The sequence below is a fragment of the Anoplopoma fimbria genome, chromosome 24 (assembly GCF_027596085.1).
Source record: "Anoplopoma fimbria isolate UVic2021 breed Golden Eagle Sablefish chromosome 24, Afim_UVic_2022, whole genome shotgun sequence".
Lineage (NCBI taxonomy): Eukaryota > Metazoa > Chordata > Actinopteri > Perciformes > Anoplopomatidae > Anoplopoma > Anoplopoma fimbria.
In genome coordinates, this window is record NC_072472.1 from 25,220,943 (window position 1) to 25,245,022 (window position 24,080).

At 38.6% G+C, this 24,080-nt stretch overlaps 1 protein-coding gene across 1 annotated transcript in view; it reads right to left on the minus strand.

The window, feature by feature from the left end:
- Positions 1 to 3,101: 3,101 nt before the first annotated feature.
- Positions 3,102 to 24,080, minus strand: part of specc1 (sperm antigen with calponin homology and coiled-coil domains 1) — a 61,797-nt gene continuing 40,818 nt past the window's right edge. The window contains exons 13-15 of the mRNA XM_054625890.1: positions 14,491 to 14,607; positions 6,161 to 6,220; positions 3,102 to 3,531 (exon numbers count right to left, since the gene is read on the minus strand). Coding sequence (XP_054481865.1) covers positions 3,442 to 3,531; positions 6,161 to 6,220; positions 14,491 to 14,607 — 267 coding nt within the window. The 3' untranslated portion in view covers positions 3,102 to 3,441. The remainder of the gene's footprint in view (positions 3,532 to 6,160; positions 6,221 to 14,490; positions 14,608 to 24,080) is intronic.

A 24,080-nucleotide genomic window follows, 5' to 3' on the forward strand; every position in this document is an offset into this window, starting at 1 on the left:
CTCAGCAAAGTGTGTTAAAGCACTGAAACACACACACACTCACACACACACACACACACACACACACACACACACACACACACACACACACACACACACACACGCTGCTTCTAGTCACAGAGGAGTAAAGAAGTCTTTCTGCTGTAATCCAGGAATATTCCACCAGTGTGAGCAGCAGAAGCAGCCATCTGTAGAAGGAAGGATTCACTTTAAAGTAGCTGTTGTTAGTGCATGAAACATCCACGCCTGCTGCTAACTTGTTCACATGAAGCAGAGAGAAGTCACAGGACGTGTTTCAGCTCACCTTAACCAACACGCACATCGTCCCTCTGCGTCTGTGGCTCAGAGTCACAGACAGCATGAGGAGGAGGAGGACGGGAGAAAAGAGTGAGGTAAGAAAAGAAAACCCCTCAATGTCACAGTAGCCACGCCCCAAACACACACACACACACACACACACACACACACACACACACACACACACACACACGCGGTTACAGGTCGCGCGTAACGGGAGGATCAGACGTCCCGCTGCGTAATTACGCGCCAATTAAACGACGCGCCCACGTGCTTTCCGTGTGATGTAAATGCATTACATCACATTACATTACATTAGAGTCATGTAGCAGAGGCTTTTATCCAAAGCTCTTACAGTCAGTAGTATGTTACATATCATTCACCCATTCACACACTGATGACAGGCTACCATCAAGGTGCCACCATCAGACTCTAACTAACATTCATCATCAGTCCACACCGATGGCCTTCAGGAGCAACTTGGGGTTAAGTGTCTTGCCCAAGGACACATCGACTGCTGAAGCCGGGTATCGAACCACCGACCCTCTGATTGGAGAACTACCTTGCTCTCCACTACGCCACAGCCGCCCCAAATGCGTCGTGTTTGTACAACTCACACACACTGCTCACACTCTCACACTCCTCACACTCCTCACACTGCTCACACTCCTCACACTCCTCACACTCCTCACACTCCTCACACTGCACACACTGCACACACTGCTCACACTCACACACTGCTCACACTCTCACACTCACACACTGCTCACACTCTCACACTCTCACACTGCTCACACTGCTCACACTCTCACACTGCTCACACTCTCACACTGCTCACACTCTCACACTCACACACTGCACACACTGCTCACACTCTCACACTCACACACTGCTCACACTCTCACACTGCACACACTGCTCACACTCTCACACTGCTCACACTCTCACACTCACACACTGCTCACACTCTCACACTGCTCACACTGCTCACACTGCACACACTCACACACTGCACACACTCTCACACTGCTCACACTCACACACTGCTCACACTGCTCACACACTCACACTGCTCACACTCTCACACTGCTCACACTCTCACACTGCTCACACACTCACACTGCTCACACTGCTCACACTGCACACACTGCTCACACTGCTCACACTGCTCACACTGCTCACACTGCTCACACTCTCACACTGCTCACACTCTCACACTGCTCACACTGCTCACACTCTCACACTGCACACACTGCTCACACTGCTCACACACTCACACACTCACACTGCTCACACACTCACACTCTCACACTGCTCACACTCTCACACTCACACACTGCACACACTGCTCACCCTGCTCACACTGCTCACACTCACACACTGCTCACCCTGCTCACACTGCTCACATACGACTCGTTGGAGGCAAAGGGACCCAAAACAACACGATTTACTCTCGTTTAAACACATCAGGGCAAAAGGCATTATGTGTATGGAAATCGGTTTTAAAGAAAAGGCACATAATAGTATTGAAACCCAGACAAAGTTTGATCCATTGTCAATTTTCTTCAGACCCATTTAAATGTTTTAAGTTACTTCCATTATGTATTACCTGCTGCTGAAATGTGTTGAAGTAGAAAAGGTGTGATGTGACAAGCAGGCAACCCTTTTCCAGCCAGTGTTCCCACATACCCAAATGTTTCACAGCCCTGGCACAGAGCTTTAGTGGGAAGAGTGGAAAAGCAGTTTAACCACAGCTAGAGCAACATGGAAATACACACACAGCTGATGCATTCACTGAAAAAAGAGTGCTTCAACTCAGCATCTTTGTGTCAAAACATAACCTGAATAATAATTAAAAAAAAGTGAATAATTGAATATAAAACTTGACAATCCTTTATTGAGCAATATCCATCCACCAGGCTTCCAAATCTGACATCCATAACTAGAAAACAGCACACTATTCTGTCCACATTCTCACTTTTCAGGATGCAAGTCTTGTAAATAAATAAATAACACTTTTATCTTCCCAAACATAAAGGCATCTGCAAATGGAGGTGTGTCTAAAATATATCACAGAGAAGGTATTGTGGCTCTTCTCTGACATGTAAAAGTCATCATCTCCCTCATAATTTAACATGACAATGCCAAATATGTATATTTTGAAAAGCAGCTGCAGTACCATATTTGTTGAGAAAGTCAAACATGAAGAAAACACAGGAGGGCACGATACGATGGTTTGAGTCTGCCAATCCTTAAATCATTTTTAGTTTCACACCACAGATAGCAGCCCGGGTTTGTTTAATTTTTCTATTCTTAAGAATGCACACAATTAAAGGTGAAAAATATAGAGACTTTAGTTCTACTCAAACCTGTCAGTTCAAAATACTCTCTGCTCTGCAAATTACAACCTCAGCTAGTTCACAATAAGCACTCAGAATGAGAACTGATCCAATTCTTTAAAGCAACATTTCAGCAAACGCTCTCTGGCGCATGAATGTTGCTCAGTGACAGTAGACGCCACACTGAGCACACAGCCAGAAGGTTAGGCTGCACCTTCACCATGCATAGATGCTCTTTAACAAGTTGTGTCTTGGAAGAAGATTTGGCACATGTTGAAAACGACCAGAAACCGAGCATTTGATTCTGATTCACTGATAATGAGCAAAAAATTGAAAAGTATCTTTTGTACTGACAAAAGTTCATATGTGTGTTTGTCAATTCTTTCAAAGTCAATAGAGAGGGGAAAAAAAATCTGTTCTGAATTCTATCTCAGTCATTCTGTCAACTGCCACAAGGCTTAAAAAGTATTTTGCACCATAATGTGTTAGTCTACTTTCATTAGTTTGTTATTCAGATGCTCAATTGACACTTAAAGGTTGTGAAAAGGTGATGTGTTTCCTGACTGCAGTCTTTGTAAATGTGGGCCTCAGCGCTCACCGTAGTGTCCCGTTAAGAAATGAGAAAACAGCCGCTTCGTGACTGTTTTAAATTTCCAACAAACGGAGAATTCCTCGGTCATGTCCCTGGTGTAAAACTGTGAGCAGGAGAAGGGTTCTGTGTGGAAGGTGAATGTAGTTCTGGAAGACGTTAAAAGTGCTGCAGTGCCTCTGATTCATCGGTCTCCAGCTCCTCTTTCCCCGTCGGTCAGGTCTCAAAGTACTTGTAGATCTGAGAGACGTACTGCATGACGCTCTGCCAGTCCGGCCTGTCTGTCTTCATCAGCTCCTCCATGTCCTGGACAGAAAGACGGGTGAATGAACAACGACCTAGAGTTTAGGTGTGGGAGATACGGTGTTTGGAATGTAATCATTTTGATTCTTACAAGCAGCACATCTGTCAAGCCAATCAGAGCTAAAATTCTGCATTAGATCTGATATGATCTTCTGATCTGAACAGTTTTTTTAATGTATATGTCTAATGTGAGCAGCATTATTATGAATTCACTCCTAAGACGAGCGTCTCCAAGTGCCATGAATACGAATGTTAAAAGACTCCCAAAATTACGATTACCAAGCTTTAAACACTAGAACATAGAAACATGCAATATCTGCAAACTCACATCACACAGACAGACACAAAACAAAAATCATGATAACATTTGCATTCTTCACTGCTGATTGAACCACTCAGTGAGAAAGTAGATAAGTCAGGTGGCCAGTGAGGTGTAGGAGGGGATTTATGGTTGGTTTTCTGTTCTATATGGTTTGCGAGTCACATGCTTTTTGTGTACTTTCTTTTCCCTTTTTTTATTTTGTGTTTTAGATTCCCAGTACATCTAAATTAATCACTGAATGAGGATGGACATTGACAGTTAGAAACTTGTGAAAGGTCTGTTGAAACTGGTGTTTGTTACAGTTTGTTTGAGTTATAATTTGAGAAAACAGCACATGATTATTGGGTTACCTTATGAGAGTCTCAATGAGGAATCACACAAGGATACATCCTTTTAGTGTCCTATGTCAAACTGATACACTTCCACAGTCTTTTGACTGTCTTGATCTAGCCATTGAGAAAGGGACCATCCAATTTGGCAAGTTATTTACTTTTGACAGATAACAGAGTGAGTTTACCATCTTGAGGGAATGAGGGACCTTTGCAGGACAAATTAAATCAATGTGCTGCTTAGTATAAAATGATGTGTATGCTGAAAAAAATGTGTTCTACAGTTCTTTTAGACTGCTGTTGTTTGTTACAGTTTGTTTGAGTTATAATTTGATAAATCCTGACTGTCAGTAATGAGTCAGACGGTGAGCCAGGCTCTCACATGACTCCGTATCGAGCCAGCGTCACAGCAGCTTCCCTTAGTGCAGATTTATACTGAAGCATGTCTCAACATCCTAAAGGAGGATGATCAGCTTCTCTCTGGACTGTGTCTGATGTTTCTGTTTATGCAGCAGAGAAATAAGCAGTTGAAAAGTTGGAAGTCAGTGGCATGGGAACAAACTTTCCATATCCACTCTTGTTACCACAAGCACGCAATGGAGAATTAATCAGAGGTGTGACCCTTGGTCTCATGAAACATTTAAGTCTAATTTTCCTTGCTCTTCCACATTTAGACCAGACTGTTCGACTGGTTTATGTTTGTTCTAGGTCATAACAGAGTAGTTATTTTGGTTGGACCTTCAGAGAGAATGAATATCCAACAGATTTCGATCTACTTGATCATGTTTGCAGCAGATCCTCAGCAGATTATTATAAGCAGAGGATTTCCCTTGACCCTGGTCCACATTAAACTGTTCAGTGTGGGTTCTTTCACATGAGAGATTGTGTGTTTTTTCTCTCTGTGCTTTCGTCAGTGGTTTGAAGTGGGCGGGGCTCAGTTAAAAAAAAGTTGATGTCACATACTTTTCAGCAGCAATAAGTATTTAATCAAAACATTTCATTGATGACAGGTAATGAGGTTGTTTGCTAGGCTACTGTAAATCCAGTCTGAACAGTTATTTAAGCTTTAGAAAACAATAACTAGGATGTCTTTTCCTCAACTTTAGCTTTTTGTTTTTTTGTTGAAAAAGCCACCATGAAAATGCTGTTCCTAAATTCAAATTTTGACATTTTGGGAAATACCGAAGGCTCATTCGCAACTTTTGGAAGGATTTCTATTAAAATGGTGTACACACATTTACGTCCCCCTCATAGTGTCACTAGCATGGCTTTCGTTTCACAAATGTTCAGATTAAACACAAGAGATGTCTGAGCTTTATAGGTGCTTTTTTTTTTTTGGACAGAGTCAAGCTAGCGGTTACCCCTGCTTCCAGTCTTTATGCTAAGCTAAGCTAACAGTTTCCAGGCTCTAGCTTTGTATTTGACAGATATGACAGTGGTATCTATTTTTAAACTCTCAGCAAGAATACAATTAAGCATATGTGCCAAAAGGTTTTGACTATTCCTTCAAGTAATGGATAGCTCACTCCACATTTGCTACCATAAGAACATTGCACTGCTTCACCATCATAATACTTTGTTTACTGCATGACAAAACATGGAGGGTTCTTATGCTCACCTAAGTCATTTCTGAGGAGAGACACCAATGCTTTCATAAACCAACTAAGACAATCAAAGTCAAATTGTATCAGAATTATGTATCAGTTAGTTTATTTTGATGCAAAGTGTCGTACATTTCCAGCACACAGTGGTTGGCTCAAGGCAATCCGGGAAAAAGAATCAATAACTGATGTGACGCAATCAAAAAAATCTTAACAAAAATGGTCAGATAAAATGATTTCCGGACATCTCTTTACTGTGTGTGTGTGTGTGTGTGTGTGTGTGTGTGTGTGTGTGTGTGTGTGTGTGTGTGTGTGTGTGTGTGTGTGTGTGTGTGTGTGTGTGTGTGTGTGTGTGTGAGGTCTGTGGCAGCTCAACTCACCAGAGAGGTTTTGATCCCAATGCTCTCGGCAGCCTGGAAAGCCAGGGTCAGATTCCGGTCCTGAAGAAAAAAAATCATTTGGCATTACATTACATTACATTACATTACAGTCATGTAGCAGACACTTTTATCCAAAGCGACTTACAGTCAGTAGTATATTACATATCATTCACCCATTCACACACTGATGACAGGCTACCATCAAGGTGCCACCATCAGACTCTAACTAACATTCATCATCCAGTCCACACCGATGGCAAGCCTTCAGGAGCAACTTGGGGTTAAGTGTCTTGCCCAAGGACACATCAACTGCTGAAGCCGGGTATCAAACCACCGACCCTCTGACTGGAGAACTACCTTGCTCTCCACTACACCACAGCCACAGCGTTCAGACACTGTGAAACTCCCTGCACCCCGTCATCCTGCAACACCACACATGGAGGTTTGAACAAATACATGTATAAACCCCTCCAAACACCCGAGAGACAGTCTTAAACAGCCTTAGCTTGTTTGCATGAGCATTTCAGTGTGTTGTATTATCCACTGTGTTTATTTGATAAGTGTAATTCTATACTGTGAACCTAAATAACAACCCCATAAACTAAATTCATTTAGATTTAGCCCTTCTACTCATGGAACTGTTGACTTTGGTAGAGTCACTTTCGCACAGAAAGAAAATGGGAAATCAAAACAGACATTAGACCATAGACATCATGGATGATGACGATTTGTTGTAACAATTTCCCCCTTTTTTACCTAAATATACGTCCGACTATAACATTGTTTTCTTAAAAACATCTGTGTAAAAGGGCATAGGAGGGCAGTAATGGGATTATTGGAAGGACAGAGTATACTGGGAAAAGGTTGGGTGTTTGGAGCCTGGGGAAAAGTCACTCAGCAAGAGTTATTAAAGCTAACAGGGGTCTATTGAATTATTCAGAGAGATGTCTCTTTCATCAGCTCAGAGTTACACATTCACAACACGTGCCTATATGACTACTAATTTGTCACGTAGGACATGTCAGGCCTGGTTGGAGGTGTTCGTCTATTGTTTTAATGTCGTTGCAGTCTGAAAGACCCGCAGTCCCCAGAGAGGTACTATATTGTTTGTATAGATACTGTATATACCACCTACATGTCCACAGAGGAAGACATGATACCGAACATGCACTTTGTTTGCTCTATTCACAAATCAGAGAGGACATTCACTTCAGGTTCAAATAAATTCACAGCTTTACTTAATTTAAGACGTACTGAGCACACGCTTTTACTAAACAAATGCATATCTGCCATCTCTGAATTAATTCTGTATTAATTCAATATAATAAACAGAAAAAGATTTTGCGAGCAAAGCATCCAGTCAGTGTTGTGGTAACCTTTACAGGGCTCTGTGTCATCTACTAGATATTTTTAAGGCATTTGATTTGACATGATTTTTTTATGGACTTTTTAATGACTATGCTATTACTTTTTATGACATTTTATAACAAACTCTAATATGACTTTTTTATGACATACTTTTTTTTAAACATTTTTAAGGTATACTGCACTATGAAGTATTTATGATATAATACACTATGGCAATTTTTATGGTATATTATACAATGACTTTTAATGACATCCTATAATATGACGTTTTTTTAAACATACTATACTTTGCTTTTTTCATGTCCTACTAAACTGTTTCATGACTTTTTTGATGACCAACTTCCTGACATCTTAATAGTTTTTTTTATAACATTCTGAATTAAAACTTTTTATGCCATTCAGGAGCATACGAAAACTGTGACATATTATGATTTTTTTATGGAATACTATACATAAAAAGTTTTTATGAGAATGTCATGAAATAATATACTATGACATTCTTTATAACATATTATACTATATATTTTCATTTTCAGACAAACAATACTTTACCTTTCTTTAACATAGTATAATATTACTTTTTAATGAACATTTTCAACATACTTTAGTATTTTTTTTTAACAGTAAACTATACATAAAACTTTTTGACATACTATACTATGACTTTTTGTGACCTTTTCAACATACTATCCCATGACTTTTTTGACATGATATATTAATCTTTGTTAAAAATACTATAAAATACATTTTTCGAAAACTATACCATTTCTTTGCGTTCATTTTATAGACATACTATACTATGACTTCTTTACTGTCACGTTTTTTGGGATTATACTTTTTCTCTTTTATAAATTTCGGACAGACTACTTTATGATTTTTTTCCTTCACAATATGCTATGACTTTTTTGAAATTTTGATGATTTCTTTCAAAATATTGTCCGATGAATTTATAATATAGAGATGCAGGATGTTGTGGTGGTTGGCCCTGTCGCCTCAGAGCGAGAGGGACCCAGGTGCCATTGCCCTTCTGTGTGTGGAGTTTGCATGTTCTATACTATACCATGACTTTTTGTGACTTTTGACATATTATACTTTGACCTTTTTAATATTTTTTTACACTATATTGCGTGTTCCTTTGAAATACCTAACTATTGCTTTATAAAAAGATATACTATACTATGACTTTTCAACAAACCATACCATGACTTTGCTTGCTATACAATACTATGAATTTTTTTACATACTATACTATGACTTTTTATGCATTTTTTCAACATCATATATTATGAGTTATTTATGCCTTTTTCGACTTATTATACTTTGACTTCTAAATGACTTTTTCGACATACTGTTCCAAGACTTTTTTGGGACTTTTTTCAACATACTATACTATAACTCTTTTTATGATTTTTTTGCGCCATACTTTACAATTACTTTTTTCGAGATACTATACCATGACTATTTTCAACTCACAATACTATGACTTTTTTAACATAAAATACTATGACTTTTTTGGACATCCTATATTATCACTTTATAATTACTTTAATTTACTACACTATAACTTTTTTATGACGTTTTTCTACATACTATACTATGACTTTTTAATGACTTTTTTTGACTTACTAAACTGTGACTTTTTATTGACTTTTTCGACATACTGTTATATGACTTTTTAATGACTGGTTGAATGGTTTTTTAAACATACTATGATATGGCTCTTTCGACATGCTATATTCATGACTTTTTCAAATTATACCATGACTCTTTTTACATAGTATACTGTGACTATTCCTACAAACTATACCATTACTTTTTTCGACATACTGTACTATGACTTTTTAGGACATACTAAACTATGACTTTTTTTGTGTACCATACCATGACTTTTTTTCGACAAACTTTAAATATTATGACTAATAACCTTTTTCAAGATGATATAATATGATTTTATATCACATATATAGTATGAATTTGTTATGACTTTTCACAACATACTATACTATGACTTTGTTATGACTTTTTTTGACATACTGTAATATGACTCTTTTTGACATACTATATTCTGACCTTTTTCAACATACTATACTATGATTTTTTAATGACTTTTTCGACATATTATATTATCACTTTTTTCAACATACTATAATATGACTCTTTCGACAAAGATACAATGACTGAGTTTTACAACATACTAAACTTAACTAAAAAAGTCTTTGTCTGGTATGTAGAAAAAGTCATAAAAAAACTATGACTTTTTTGACATATACTATGACTTCTTACGACATAATATACTATGGCTTTTTAATTTTTTTCTATAACAAAAAAGCACTTTATCTGCTGTTGAAACAGACACAGATTTAGACACCTCCAGAGTAAAGAAATGGCAGGAAACAACACTGTAGACCATTCACACTCTGGACACAAGCTGTTTCAGCTTCTCCCATTATGTAGACAATACAGCATAACTCCTGTAAAAAAACTCAGACACAAATGATGAACAGTTAAACTAGTTATATAGAGTCAAAATCGTTTATAGATAAACTCTATATAGTGTATAGTTTAAACATCTACTGTTCTTTAGAGTGTTAGTATCATCACAACCAACATTGCTGTATACTTCGTATATACTGTCGTATCCTTACCTACCTCATGCATGGAAAGCATTCTGTTACATTTATCATTCCACATTTTGCATGCCGCACCATTGTATTTTGTACTTGAATCTGTACAAATTAGTCACAAGTCATATGTTTATAGTAGTCAAATGTTTATGTTTACCTTGTTCAGCTTTTTGTCCCTGTTTTTAGCCGTATGTCTATTTCTGTTATTGTACATTAAGAGAAGGGAATTACTGTCAATTTCCTTGGAAATATTTTCACAGTTGGACTCTAAAGTTGACTTTTTTTTTTTCGAAATACTATCCAATAATCTTTTGATCATGTTATACTGCAACTTTTTTACGACTGTTTTTGACGTACTATACTATGACTTTTTTCGACAACACATACTGTGACTTTTTTCAGCATACTATACTATGACTTTATTTGACGTACTATACTATGACCTTTTAGACATACAATACCATGACTTTTTTTCAACATACTATACTATGTTTTTTTGGACACATTATACTATAACTTTTTTCGAGATATGTCTTCATTCAAAATCCTAACCCTACTATGACATTTAATAGCATACTGACCCAGTATACCATGAATTCTTTTTGGCATACTATAGTATAACTTTTTTATGACTTCTTCAACATATTATACCTTGACCTTTTTTCACATACATAGTATGACGTTCTTATGACTTTTTTCAGCGTAATATACAATGACTTTTTCATGACTTTTTTCAACATACTATACTTTGACCCACTACACTATGAATATTTTCGACATACTATACTATGACTTTTTTGACCCACTATACTATGAATATTTTTGGCATACTATACTACGACTTTTTAATTACTTTGTTTTAACATACTATACTATGACTTTTTTTTTGGACATAATACAGTGGGTACGGAAAGTATTCAGACCCCTTTAAATTTTTCACCCTTTGTTTCATTGCAGCCATTTGCTAAAATCGAAAAAGTTTTTTTTTCGCATTAATGTACACGAGTGAGGGTACTATGGAGCGTGAGATTGGCCGGAGAATCGGAGCAGCGGGGGCGGTATTGCGTTCGCTTTACCGCACCGTTGTAACGAAAAGAGAGCTGAGCCGCAAGGCAAAGCTCTCGATCTACCGGTCGATCTTCGTTCCTATCCTCACCTATGGTCATGAGGGCTGGGTGATGACCGAAAGGACGAGATCGCGGGTACAAGCGGCCGAGATGAGTTTTCTCAGAAGGGTGGCTGGCGTCTCCCTTAGGGATAGGGTGAGAAGCTCAGCCATCCGTGAGGAACTCGGATTAGAGCCGCTGCTCCTTTACTTAGAAAGGAGTCAGCTGAGGTGGTTCGGGCATCTGGCAAGGATGCCCACTGGGCGCCTTCCTTGGGAGGTGTTTCAGGCACGTCCAGTGGGGAGGAGACCTCGGGGAAGACCCAGGACTAGGTGGAGAGATTATATCTCAACACTGGCCTGGGAACGCCTCGGGATCCCCCCGTCAGAGTTGGTCAATGTGGCCCGGGAAAGGGAAGTCTGGGGCCCCCTGCTTGAGCTGCTCCCCCCGCGACCCGACCCCGGATAAGCGGACGAAAATGAGATGAGATTAATGTACACTCAGCAACCCATCTTGACAGAAAAAAACAGAAATGTAGAAATTTTTGCAAATTTATTAAAAAAGAAAAACTGAAATATCACATGGTCATAAGTATTCAGACCCTTTGCTGTGACACTCATATTTAACTCACATGCTGTCCATTTCTTCTGATCCTCCTTGAGATGGTTCTACTCCTTCATTGGAGTCCAGCTGTGTTTAATTAAACTGATTGGACTTGATTAGGAAAGGCACACACCTGTCTATATAAGACCTTACAGCTCACAGTGCATGTCAGAACAAATGAGAATCATGAGGTCGAAGGAACTGCCCAAGGAGCTCAGAGACAGAATTGTGGCAAGGCACAGATCTGGCCAAGGTTACAAAAGAATTTCTGCAGCACTCAAGGTTCCTAAGAGCACAGTGGCCTCCATAATCCTTAAATGGAAGAAGTATGGGATGACCAGAACTCTTCCTAGACCTGGCCGTCCAGCCAAACTGAGCAATCGTGGGAGAAGAGCCCAAAGATCACTGTGGCTGAGCTCCAGAGATGCAGTAGGGAGATGGGAGAAAGTTCCACAAAGTCAACTATCACTGCAGCCCTCCACCAGTCGGGGCTTTATGGCAGAGTGGCCCGACGGAAGCCTCTCCTCAGTGCAAGACATATGAAAGCCCGCATAGAGTTTGCCAAAAAACACATGGAGGACTCCCAAACTATGAGAAATAAGATTCTCTGGTCTGATGAGACCAAGATTGAACTTTTTGGCGTTAATTCTAAACGGTATGTGTGGAGAAAACCAGGCACTGCTCATCACCTGCCCAATACAATCCCAACAGTGAAACATGGTGGTGGCAGCATCATGCTATGGGGGTGTTTTTCAGCTGCAGGGACAGGACGACTGGTTGCAATTGAAGGAAAGATGAATGCGGCCAAGTACAGAGATATCCTGGAAGAAAACCTCCTCCAGAGTGCTCAGGACCTCAGACTGGGCCGAAGGTTCACCTTCCAACAAGACAATGACCCGAAGCACACAGCTAAAATAACAAAGGAGTGGCTTCGGAACAAGTCTGTGACCATTCTTGACTGGCCCAGCCAGAGCCCTGACCTAAACCCAATTGAGCATCTCTGGAGAGACCTGAAAATGGCTGTCCACCAACGTTCACCATCCAACCTGACAGAACTGGAGAGGATCTGCAAGGAAGAATGGCAGAGGATCCCCAAATCCAGGTGTGAGAAACTTGTTGCATCATTCCCAAGAAGACTCATGGCTGTACTAGCTCAAAAGGGTGCTTCTACTCAATACTGAGCAAAGGGTCTGAATACTTATGACCATGTGATATTTCAGTTTTTCTTTTTTAATAAATTTGCAAAAATTTCTACATTTCTGTTTTTTTCTGTCAAGATGGGTTGCTGAAAAAAAATGAACTTTTTCGATTTTAGCAAATGGCTGCAATGAAACAAAGGGTGAAAAATTTAAAGAGGTCTGAATACTTTCCGTACCCACTGTATATTATGACTTTTTATGGATTTTTTAGACATACTATATCATGACTTTCTTTTGACATACGATACATATGATTTTTTTTAAATGCTATGCTATGACTTTTTTTTTATTTCTTTCAACATAATAGTATACTATGACTTTTTATGACTTATTTTGGCATTCTATACTATCACTTTTTCAACATACTATAGTTTGACTTTTAAATTACTTTTTTCAATGTACTGAAATATGACTTGACTATAACTTTTTTATGATATACCATACTATGACATTTTTAATGACATACTTTAGTATGATATTTTTTCCGACATACTATGCTACGACTTTTTTATGATATGGTTTAGTATATCTTTTTCATGATATAGTTTACTATGACTTTTTTTTACATTTCATAGCATACTATTCCTTTATTTGCTTTCTTTGACTTTATTAGTGCAGCTGGAGAATGACAGGAAAGACGCAAGAGAGACAGAGGATGACACACGAAGGGCCATAGGTGTGACTCAAACCCTGGCCGCTGCCAAGGCCTACATTGGGCACTCGCTACAGGGTGAGCTTGGAGTCATCTTATGCTATACCAACAATGAAACAATGAAGAGTAACCCCCCTATATACAGCCTTTGCAGTTCCTCTGGCCCTGTTACGGTAAATCCCAGATTGTTGTAGCTAGCCTTGTAACGTCTTTTCATTTGGCTGGAAGTGGCACTGGCATTGTGTGGTTGGTCTGACCCTGAACTGTCAAGGCCGTCGTTGTCACTTGCCTCTTGAGTGTCTTTTGGACCTTGTTTCAATTTACATTAAATTCTGATCCAATTAACAACTGAGGCGTCCAAATCGGAATGCATTTAGTTAACACTAAAGTTACAAGTTAAAGCTATGTAGGACCTCACTTTTCTGGTACAAACTGATGAGAAACAACAGAGTTTGCATGTGACTTAAATATACAAGTATGTGTTGGTCACGACCCAGTAATAAGTGAATCCAAGTATGCAAGCAAGTAGGCATTTTGATCCGGTGATTGGAGATGTATGTGTGTAAGGAAAGTCTACATTTAAGGGTATGAAGAGAGAAAATTGCATAAAAGGTGTTGTATATGGGTGTGTCCCTTCCATAAATACATTAGTTTCTGATTACTTTGGTGTGTTGAAGTTGCAGTTTTTATATGCTGGTGAGGCACAGACCTGCCTGTTAAGACTGAGACTAGTGTGAAATAGGACTTGAGTGTGTGCAATCTTCCTGTAACTTTCTACCTTATCTTGACTGATGAGTTCCTGGTAAGGGATGTGGGCGGGCAGATATGTGTGCAAGAGCGCACAGAAAGCCAATCCGTCACTCCAACTGCTGCTGAAGTTGGTCACATCAATATTCTGTAGAAACCAAAGAAGAGTAGGCAAAGGTCAGAGAAAAAAACATAAAAGTTACAGACAAGTCAAAATCAATATATCATAATGATAATGAGCTTAAAGTGCCCATGATTTGTGTAGGAGAGCAAATGGCCTCTTTATAACAGGCCATGAAAACAGGCCATGAAAAACACCATTAAGTCACAGAACCACAGGAAACAACATGACAATTAAATTTGAATGCTATTGTATGCTGTTCTGGGTCTTTCAGAGTTCATTAATGTCTAATCATGTTTCCTTTGGAAGAGAATGGGAGGTTTTTCTTCTTGGATCCCATTTAAGACTCCAATGCTCTCTCTGATCTCTCCTCGGTGTGAGGAACGTACAAAGCAGCATGTCCAGTCTGTTGTGTTTTTGTTTGTCTGTGTGTGTGTGTGCGCTGTTCACAGCGAATTGTCACCCCGTACTCGCATACAGCGTATTCAAGGCTTGATAAGAGTAGAGAGTTCGGAGGAAAGACATCCTCCGGGCCATTGTTTGGCTCACTTTTTGATAGATAAGTTATTTCCAGTGTCTTCTCATTTAGCCGTCCCATGAGCTTTGGGAATGGGGCTCACCGCCAGGGAGACTCTCCCAGATCAGGAGTTTATGTCTGTGAGGTTTCATAGGACTCCCATACCCAAGCACACACTGAACCAGGGTAACTTACAGAGTTTAGATCCTGGTCCATCGAGTATAGGTTAAAAAAAACCTTAACCTATGCATATATTGTGTTAAATACAGCAACATATTGCTGCCACCATGACACCCCCAAAAAACTCAGTTTCTTGTTTTTCTAAGATTCTTTTCACATTATATCAAGATATTTTTGTTATTATTATGACATATTCCCTCATTAATACTAAGTTATTAATTCCACTACTTTTTGATTATTGTGCTAGCAGAGACTTGGAACAAAATCAACTTTAGCTACAATATGCAACTTCGACATCTCACATTAAAAATAAGTAAATTTATAGTATACTAACTACAGCATCATGCACACAATGGCAATGCTAACATGCTGATGTTTAGCAGATATACTGTAATGTTCACATCTTAGTTTTTTGTATTATATTATTTCTAATTAGCCCAAATTACAGCTGAGGTCGATGTGAATGTCATCAGTGTACAGGTATTTGGCCATAAACCAGGATTTGACACAGAAAATTTGACCTGTTGATGGCATTGTATGGAAAGTCAATGGATCACCAAAGAGATTACTCTTTATTTTTTCCTCTGGGGAAGATGAATGTCTGTACCAAATTTCATGGCAATTCATCCAATAGCTGTTGAGACGTTTCACTAAGAAACAAAAATATGAACTTCATGACTGTGCAAACAGTACCGTCCCTGTAGTTATGCCAGAAATGATTACTCTTTTTTCTGATTGTGGACCAGTGTGTGCAGACTGAAACCTCTGTTTGCATTAAATTGCTTCTCCATTTATATCTATCGGCATGCAGATGTGTGTGGTACAGCCCCACACAGGGATTGAGTTGTGTCTTTCTGGATAAGCCCTGCCGTACTGTTACCATGCTGCAAAAAGCAGAAAGACATGAAACAAGAAAGTTACATTTGAAATTGTTTAAGACTTGTTGAAAAGGGATTAGAATTTTTTTTTAATGTTTGGGATAAACTGCACTGCATAAAAAAATCTTTGGGTATATCTGTTTGTCTGTACACAAAGCATTGGCTCTAGTTAGATGCTAAAGATTGGGAATGCAGTATGTGTTGTTTACTGTTGCTCTAAGCCATTGGTCTTTAGTGCTGGCCCTGAGAACCAGAGCTAATCCAACCAGTGCCTGATCCATAAATGTGACACCAGGGGAATGTAATTAACTACCTGATAGGATGGAAAAACAGCTAACCTAACTGTTAGCTTAGCCACTGCTGCTAGCATGACTGTAGACTCTTAGTCTTATTAATTGTTTTCAAATGTCATGTTTTGTTAAATGATGTCATGTCTTTTTCTATATTAATATACATTAAATATTGAATTATGTTACTGTTAAACATCTCCTTAAATTTGAAACTGAACATCCCTTATATCATGCCAGGGAGCATCTATCAGCCTTAAATCAGATTTTATATTAATAACATATGACTGAAAGTGCATCCAATCATTGTTATCATGGAAAGTCACAGAGCATTTGTGGTCACAATGGGATATGAATGAAGCTGAGCAGGATGCAGATGCCTGGGCCGAGGCTTTGTTTGCGTTCTCTATTATTTGTCATGCAGTGCAGTCGATCTGTTTGTGATCAAGAATCACCCAATAAGTCACATAATTCTGATTACCATAAGATAAACAATCACAGTCATAAAAAGTATATCTTTTAAAGAAAACTTCCATCATTATATACTAAAAAAACACTCTGATACTAGCATGTACGACAGTATGAATAACAGCAATGTTTTACATCAAGCCCAAGAGTGATCTCTATTGTGCAGATAACATTTTGTTCATGTAATGTTTTCATGGTATAACAGAGGCTTAGAATGAGAGTGTTTGGATGCTCGAGTCTCCTCTCCATCACTCACTGCCTGTCTATTATGTCTGGAGGGCAGACCTGTGCAGTCATGTCAGCCCACATTCTTCTCATAACTCCCTCTGTCTCTCTCTTAGCTGGCTCATCAACAGCACTATTAGCTGTGTGTGTGTGTGTGTGTGTGTGTGTGTGTGTGTGTGTGTGTGTGTGTGTGTGTGTGTGTGTGTGTGTGTGTGTGTGTGTGTGTGTGTGTGTGTGTGTGTGTGTGTGTGTGTGTGTGTGATGTATATGTGATATATGTGTGTGTATGTGCAGCAAGACATACACACACACACACTCACAGAGGGAGTGACAGGGGTTGATCAGAGCCCAGAGACTCCGACACTAACATAGACAATGACAAATAAGCTGATAAGAGAGGTTGCAGAGTGCAGTTTATATATGTGTGTGTAAGAGTGTGTGTCTGGGTGATCTGAGGAGAACACATGCCCTTATCCAGGCCAGGGCAAGTAGGTAGGTTTGAGTCCAGGGTGGGAGTGGGAGCAGAAAGTGGTTGCCTGTGGGGGTTGGGATTCGTTTAGGGTAGAAAGAGAGGGAGAGGCATGAATGCTAAAACAGCAGTGGACAACAACAGCTCTCTGGGAGCCGGCTCAGAAAAGCAAACACAGCATCAAGCGACAGGAAGCGTCTCCCTCTGCACAAAAGGCAGAGCCGTGGCTTTTTAGGGCTCAGAGAAAGAGAGTATATGAGAGAGAAGCAGGGGATTGTACAGAGGATGATTGGACAGAGAAAAAAAATTGTTAATGTCAAGTTTATCGGTATAGGCCTACATTGTTCTGACTCAAAGTGGGAATCAGATCAGTTCAGATCAGTTCTGATCAATTCTATGGTAGAATTAGTATTTAAATTTCAAGTGAAAATGAGCCTTGAAAGTTTCATCCGTTAACAAAATGTAGACAAAGACATGCCAGACTAAATGGGTCCATGCTACAGATCTGATTCTTAGCCTTTTAATGGTGCATAAGAAAGACACAGCTGATATAAAAGACATTGCAGATGTCACTAAAAACAAGCATAAAAAATATAAGCAGCTAATGAAGAAACTGCTCGTTGAAAAGTGGAAAAAGTGGTTGGAAATTTGTGTAGATTTAATGTTATATTTACTTTCTATAATTTTCACAAAACAATATATACAAATAGAGCTGTACCTTACACTTATTTCTTACTATTGAGTCAGAAAAGACTGTACACTTTCCCAGAGCCCAAGATTCTGTCTCAAATATGTTGTTTCGTCAGATAACAAAAGTCCCAAATATTAAGTTTACAATAATAGAAAACAGAGAAAAGCAGGAAAAGTGGAGAAGATGGAAACAGCAATTGTTAATCATTATTCTTGAAGAGAAAATGCCTTTATTAATTAATTGATTGTCAAAAATGTTGCTGACTATTTTTCTGTTGATCAACTAATCAATTAATCGAGCAATCATTTCAGACCTACATGGGACTTAAGTAAACCATTTAGAGATGGAATTCACAGAAGAGCTGGACACAAGCCAAGCACTGAACGCAGCACCGACATCAATTTAACATTGTGTGCAGCAATTGGAGTTCAGTGTGTGCACTCTGATGCCACATGGAAAGCTACTGGACTGGTGTCACATCCAGTAACACGGAGTGAAGCCTCTCTGCTGTCATGCTTTCATGACACTTGGCCAATGGTGGCACTATGGAGAAATAGACAGGGCAACAGGGAAGGTCACAGAGCTGGTGGAGCTGGAGAGTGCTGCTCTCCATAGATTCAGCCTATCTCTACATCGGATTTAATGGATGTATTCTGCACACATGGCAGGGTAAAGGGTGGGTAGGGCGACACAGGTTAAAGAGGGCACAAATCAGCTGTACTGATGCTTTATGACAGATCTACCTTAGACAGAAAACAACAGCACATAGCCTTTTTTATATTATTATTATATAAAGGGAGCCAAACATCATCATAGCTGTACCATTGATTTATTTTCATTCTTAAACTCAATATGTCCTTCAATATGTTTTTTTTGCACTTAAGCAAAGAAAAAAAGTTTCAAGTTTCTATTCAAATTTAAACCAGATATTATTTAGTTATTATGATAGCTGATAATTTGAGGAATAAAAATACAGCACATTTATTAATAACAACTGTATTCTGTAATTTTACACTCAGATTACTATTGTTGTTCATCCTACATTATTAGAGTTTACATTAATGGCTACTCTTTGAACTCCAAACCTTTTCCCCTCCTCGATGTCTGACCTCCATTCCTCACTCGCCTGGGGTCCATTCCTGTCTCTTCAATGGCTTTGTGCGTGTGTGTGTGTGCGTGTGTGAGTTTCCCAGACGTGGCCGGATGAACTGTGCTCTGTCAGGCCCAGCTGAGCCTGATGTTCAGAGCCTTTGCTCATTGTTCCCATCTTGAACAAACAGCTTATTTATTTTTGTTTGGTTTCCATGGTTAATTGAGAAAAGTTTAAAAAGTGTCCGGAGCTGTCCTAAATTCAGACATCAAAGAGCCTGATAAATATACAGTATGAGGCTAGAGTTATTTTCAACTGACCAGACGTTCTAGAAACACTCTGCTCGCTGAACGTGGCCAGAAATGGCCACTTTTGTTAAACTTGAACCACAACAAGAAAGCATTTTGCTTCTAAATACAAGACAACAAATGTGTAGATATTTTGCAACTAAGGTGTCAAACGTTTTTCACATAAATAAGAGATCTTTCTTCTTAAAAATTCAAAATTAGATATGAAAATGGTCCAGCTTGCTTTGTGGTCAAACAGCCTTCTAATCTGGCTATGTAAAGACTTTGAGACTTTGAAGCAGGAAAAAGTCACACACATAAAAGTCACAAAACATCCAGTTACAGGCCGTGCAGCAACACGCTCATTTGAGCCAGATCTTACAAACCACCTTGAAAACCAGCGTAACAGAAGTTGTTTAAAAGCTGTCTGTGTCCAAGCCAGCACTGATCCCTTGTGAATACCAATTTCCTGTGAGAGGCCCCTTTAGTCTCTCCCACGGGGCAGAGTCAATCAGAGTGAGCTTAAGGTCTTCACCGATCGATCTGTGCTTCCCAGAATCTGACATTTGTAGTGTCGGAGCTTGACTGGACTCATCCTCGGCAGGTCACGTTTTCAACTGCTCTGGGGACCTCTGCATTACTCGGGTATTGAGGCAGCTGTTGGGTGAATAAACCCCTTCCTACACTTCATTCTCCCTCAGGGGTTCAAGTGCTCTTCTCCATGGTGATGGCACAGCCATCCTATCTATCCTGTGTGTGTTTTTATTTCCCTAACTGTTAGCTGTCACAGGCTGTCCAGGGACAAGATCCACATGACAGGCTATGTTCACACCAACACATCCACACACACATCCATACATAAACACGGACATACACACATGGCTCAACAGGATGCATGATTTAAGGCACGTAGGCCATGATTACTGCTTTGATCATGATTGTTTTCCCATGTCACCCATATGCATGAAAGAGGCATATAAGCATGCATTTGCAGAACCACACCTTACCTCACATGAATCAACAAGGTGACGCTTCATTCTTGTCTTTTTAGTCCATCACAACCTACACTGTCGTCTAATTTAATCTTCCCCATGTGATGAGTACAAGCTCTCATCTCTCTCATGCCTTTAATGATCACAGTAAACAGGCTAAGTGTGACACCAGGCTTTGTGTCCAGCTATAATCACACAGATTTATTGTGCCCTCGGCAGCTATTTTCATCTAAACATCAAATAACCTCCCGGCGTTCTTACAATAGATCACGTTTTCTGTTTCACTTTAATTAGGCTGCTGTTTGACCAAAGGTCGGCCAACAATGGGTCTGTAATAAGAACTGGCACAGGGCTGACCCCTTCGGCTTTGTCCCTGTCTCACAAAGCAGCATTTCTGGCTCCGTGCTGGCAGATGAGCACGATATAAGATCTTGTTATCAAAGTGAACAGCGACAGCCAAAGCTGCCTCTTCCAAGTGACCATTAATTATGTAGCTTGAAGAGGCCAAGCATAAATTACAACTGGGTCACTCCAAACAAGCCAATTAGTCTTGAGTTATTACCTCTTTGACCTTACTTCACAGCAGAGAGGAGAGGAGCTGCTAAATGCATCTGGATGTATTGTTAAAACTAAACCTCAATGACCTTTATCAGAGCAGAACACAAGCATGACAGAGAGAAAGAAAGACAAAGCAGCCGACCTGGATGTCGTTGTATTTCAGGCGACTGTCGTAGTCTCTGTCCTGGAGCTACAAACAGTGTGACAGATCAGACGGTCTCTGGGTATTAGGCCTGTAGTTAGTGGCTTCCACGTGGATGGTGGTCTCATAACACTGTAACAGCTTGACCTTTCACCTGACATATGAAGTGCAACACATCCTCTGACAGTAACCTTTTGCCTAGGCTTGCCAGACTCAAGCGTGGGCCTGTGGCCACATATGTTCTGGTGCAGAGCACTCAACTGGGCTCCATCTACTGTAAGTGGTGCACAGGCACTATATGTCACACACACAAACATACAGGGCATATCCATGAATCCTAGAAATCTGAAATCCCTGTGGAAGGTGGTGGAATTCACCATAAAAAGCAAAGAATCCCTAGAGGTCAAAAGCAGCCGCTCTCATATATCTCTGCTGGGAAACTCAAATTTATGTTCAAAATATTTGGGAAAATCTAAGTCGCAGGGCCTCATCCTACACCTCAGATGTCTCAATGTATAAGGGTATCTTATCTCATCTGCTTCTCTTAATCCACTACCCCACATAATGTTAAAAAGTTCCATAAAAACTTGATCTGGTCAATAGATATAAAAATCCTTATTCCCTTTAGATATCAGGTTTGTTAAAAAACACACATAAGTTCCATCCACCCAAGTTTGCTGGAAACTCATTCATTAGAAATGAATAACACTTATGGTTAACTGCCTAATAGTCTTAAATAAATCCAATTACAGGTCAGGCACATGGACCCATATGGAGAAAAAACATGAAGGATCACAGAGCAAATCAAGGAACTGTTACTCCAGGAGAGGACTGATTATGCCGCACACTGAAACTCTCCTAGTAGCCAAATCTTCTTACTGCATTCCTGATACTTGCATATAATCACACTGTGTTGCTAAGCCCTTTGTGAGAGGGGATCATAGTTTCCATACTTAAATGGAAACAAGGCTCCGTTTGGGGTTTCATGTCGCTGGACCCTACTGTCCTGGACTGAACCGAGATTTGCAATTCCTTTTGGTTACTATTTAACAAGTGTCAGTTTAAATTCAAGCAGCGGTGGAAAGTGTGTGATTTAACACATTAAGTTGCCATAGTAAGATTTAACACACATAACATATGATGAACCAATAACATTTGACAGAGGTTTGTAGATTAAAATATACCCAACAAGTCCAGCGTTATCAATCAATATTAGCAATGATCAAACTCCTCAAATATAAGCTCTATATATATATATATATATATATAGTTTGAACCAGAGAAAATGTGTCATTTTTGTTTGGTTTTGTATTTTCTGGTGATTGATCATTGCTAAGATTGATTGATAACACTGCACTTTTCAAGCTAATTTAACTACTGGACTTGTTAGTGAATATGTACAGTACCAGTCAAAAGTTTGGACACACCTTCTCATTCAATGGTTTTTCTTTATTTTTATCTTTATTTTTTTCTACATTGTAGATTAATATTGAAGACATCCAAACTATGAAGGAACACATATGGAATTATGTGGTAAACAAACAAATGCTCAACAAACCAGAATATGTTTTATATTTTAGATTCTTCAAAGTAGTTGAATGAGAAGGTGTGTCCAAACTTTTGACTGGTACTGTATACATATATATATATATACATATATATATACATATATATATATATACATATATATACATATATATATATATGTATATATATATATACACATATATATATATATACATATATATACATATATACATATATATATATATATATATATATATATATATATGTGTATATACATATATATACACATATATATATATATATATGTCTATATATATATATATACACACATATATATACATATATATACATATGTATACATATATATATATATATATATATATATATATATATATATATATATATATATATATATATATATATATATATATATATACATACATATATATACATATATATACATATATATATATATATATACATATATATACATATATACATATATATACATATATACACATATATATATATATATACATACATATATACATATATATACATATATATATACATACATATATCTATATATATATATATACATATATATATAGATAGTAGTTAGGTAATTTTAGAAAGTTAAATTCTGAATTCAGGAATATTGCTAATAACGGAGTGTAGTATTACTTCTTTGACTAAAGTTAAGGATCTGAGTTCTACCTCCACCACTGACTATTAGCTGGTGCTCTTACCCAGGGCAACTTAAACTGCCTGAGGACATCAGACCGCATGACTTTCTTAAGCCTTTTTAATCTCTTTTAAAAACTTGTTTTTATAAACTTGATTTTGTATACTGAAAATATTTGCTGCTGTCTCTCTTCCGAATCAGTAGCATTACTTTACGTTACGGGTTTCTACTAATATAATTAAGTTTCTTGTTATTTTTTCTTTGTAGCACTTTTAATTGAAGTTCTCAGCTAAATATGCATGAGGCTCATGGTGGAAATTGGTACTGAACCGCTGACCTTCTATTGCAAACCGGTGTCAAAATGTGTAAAATGTGTAAAAATCTAAACAATGTGAGCCCCGGAAGACCTTATACAGGTGTGTCGTATTATGACAGCGGATCATCAGACTGTTGCTCAACAGCAGTTTTATCTCATCTGGTCTGATATTTCCATCACAGACGATT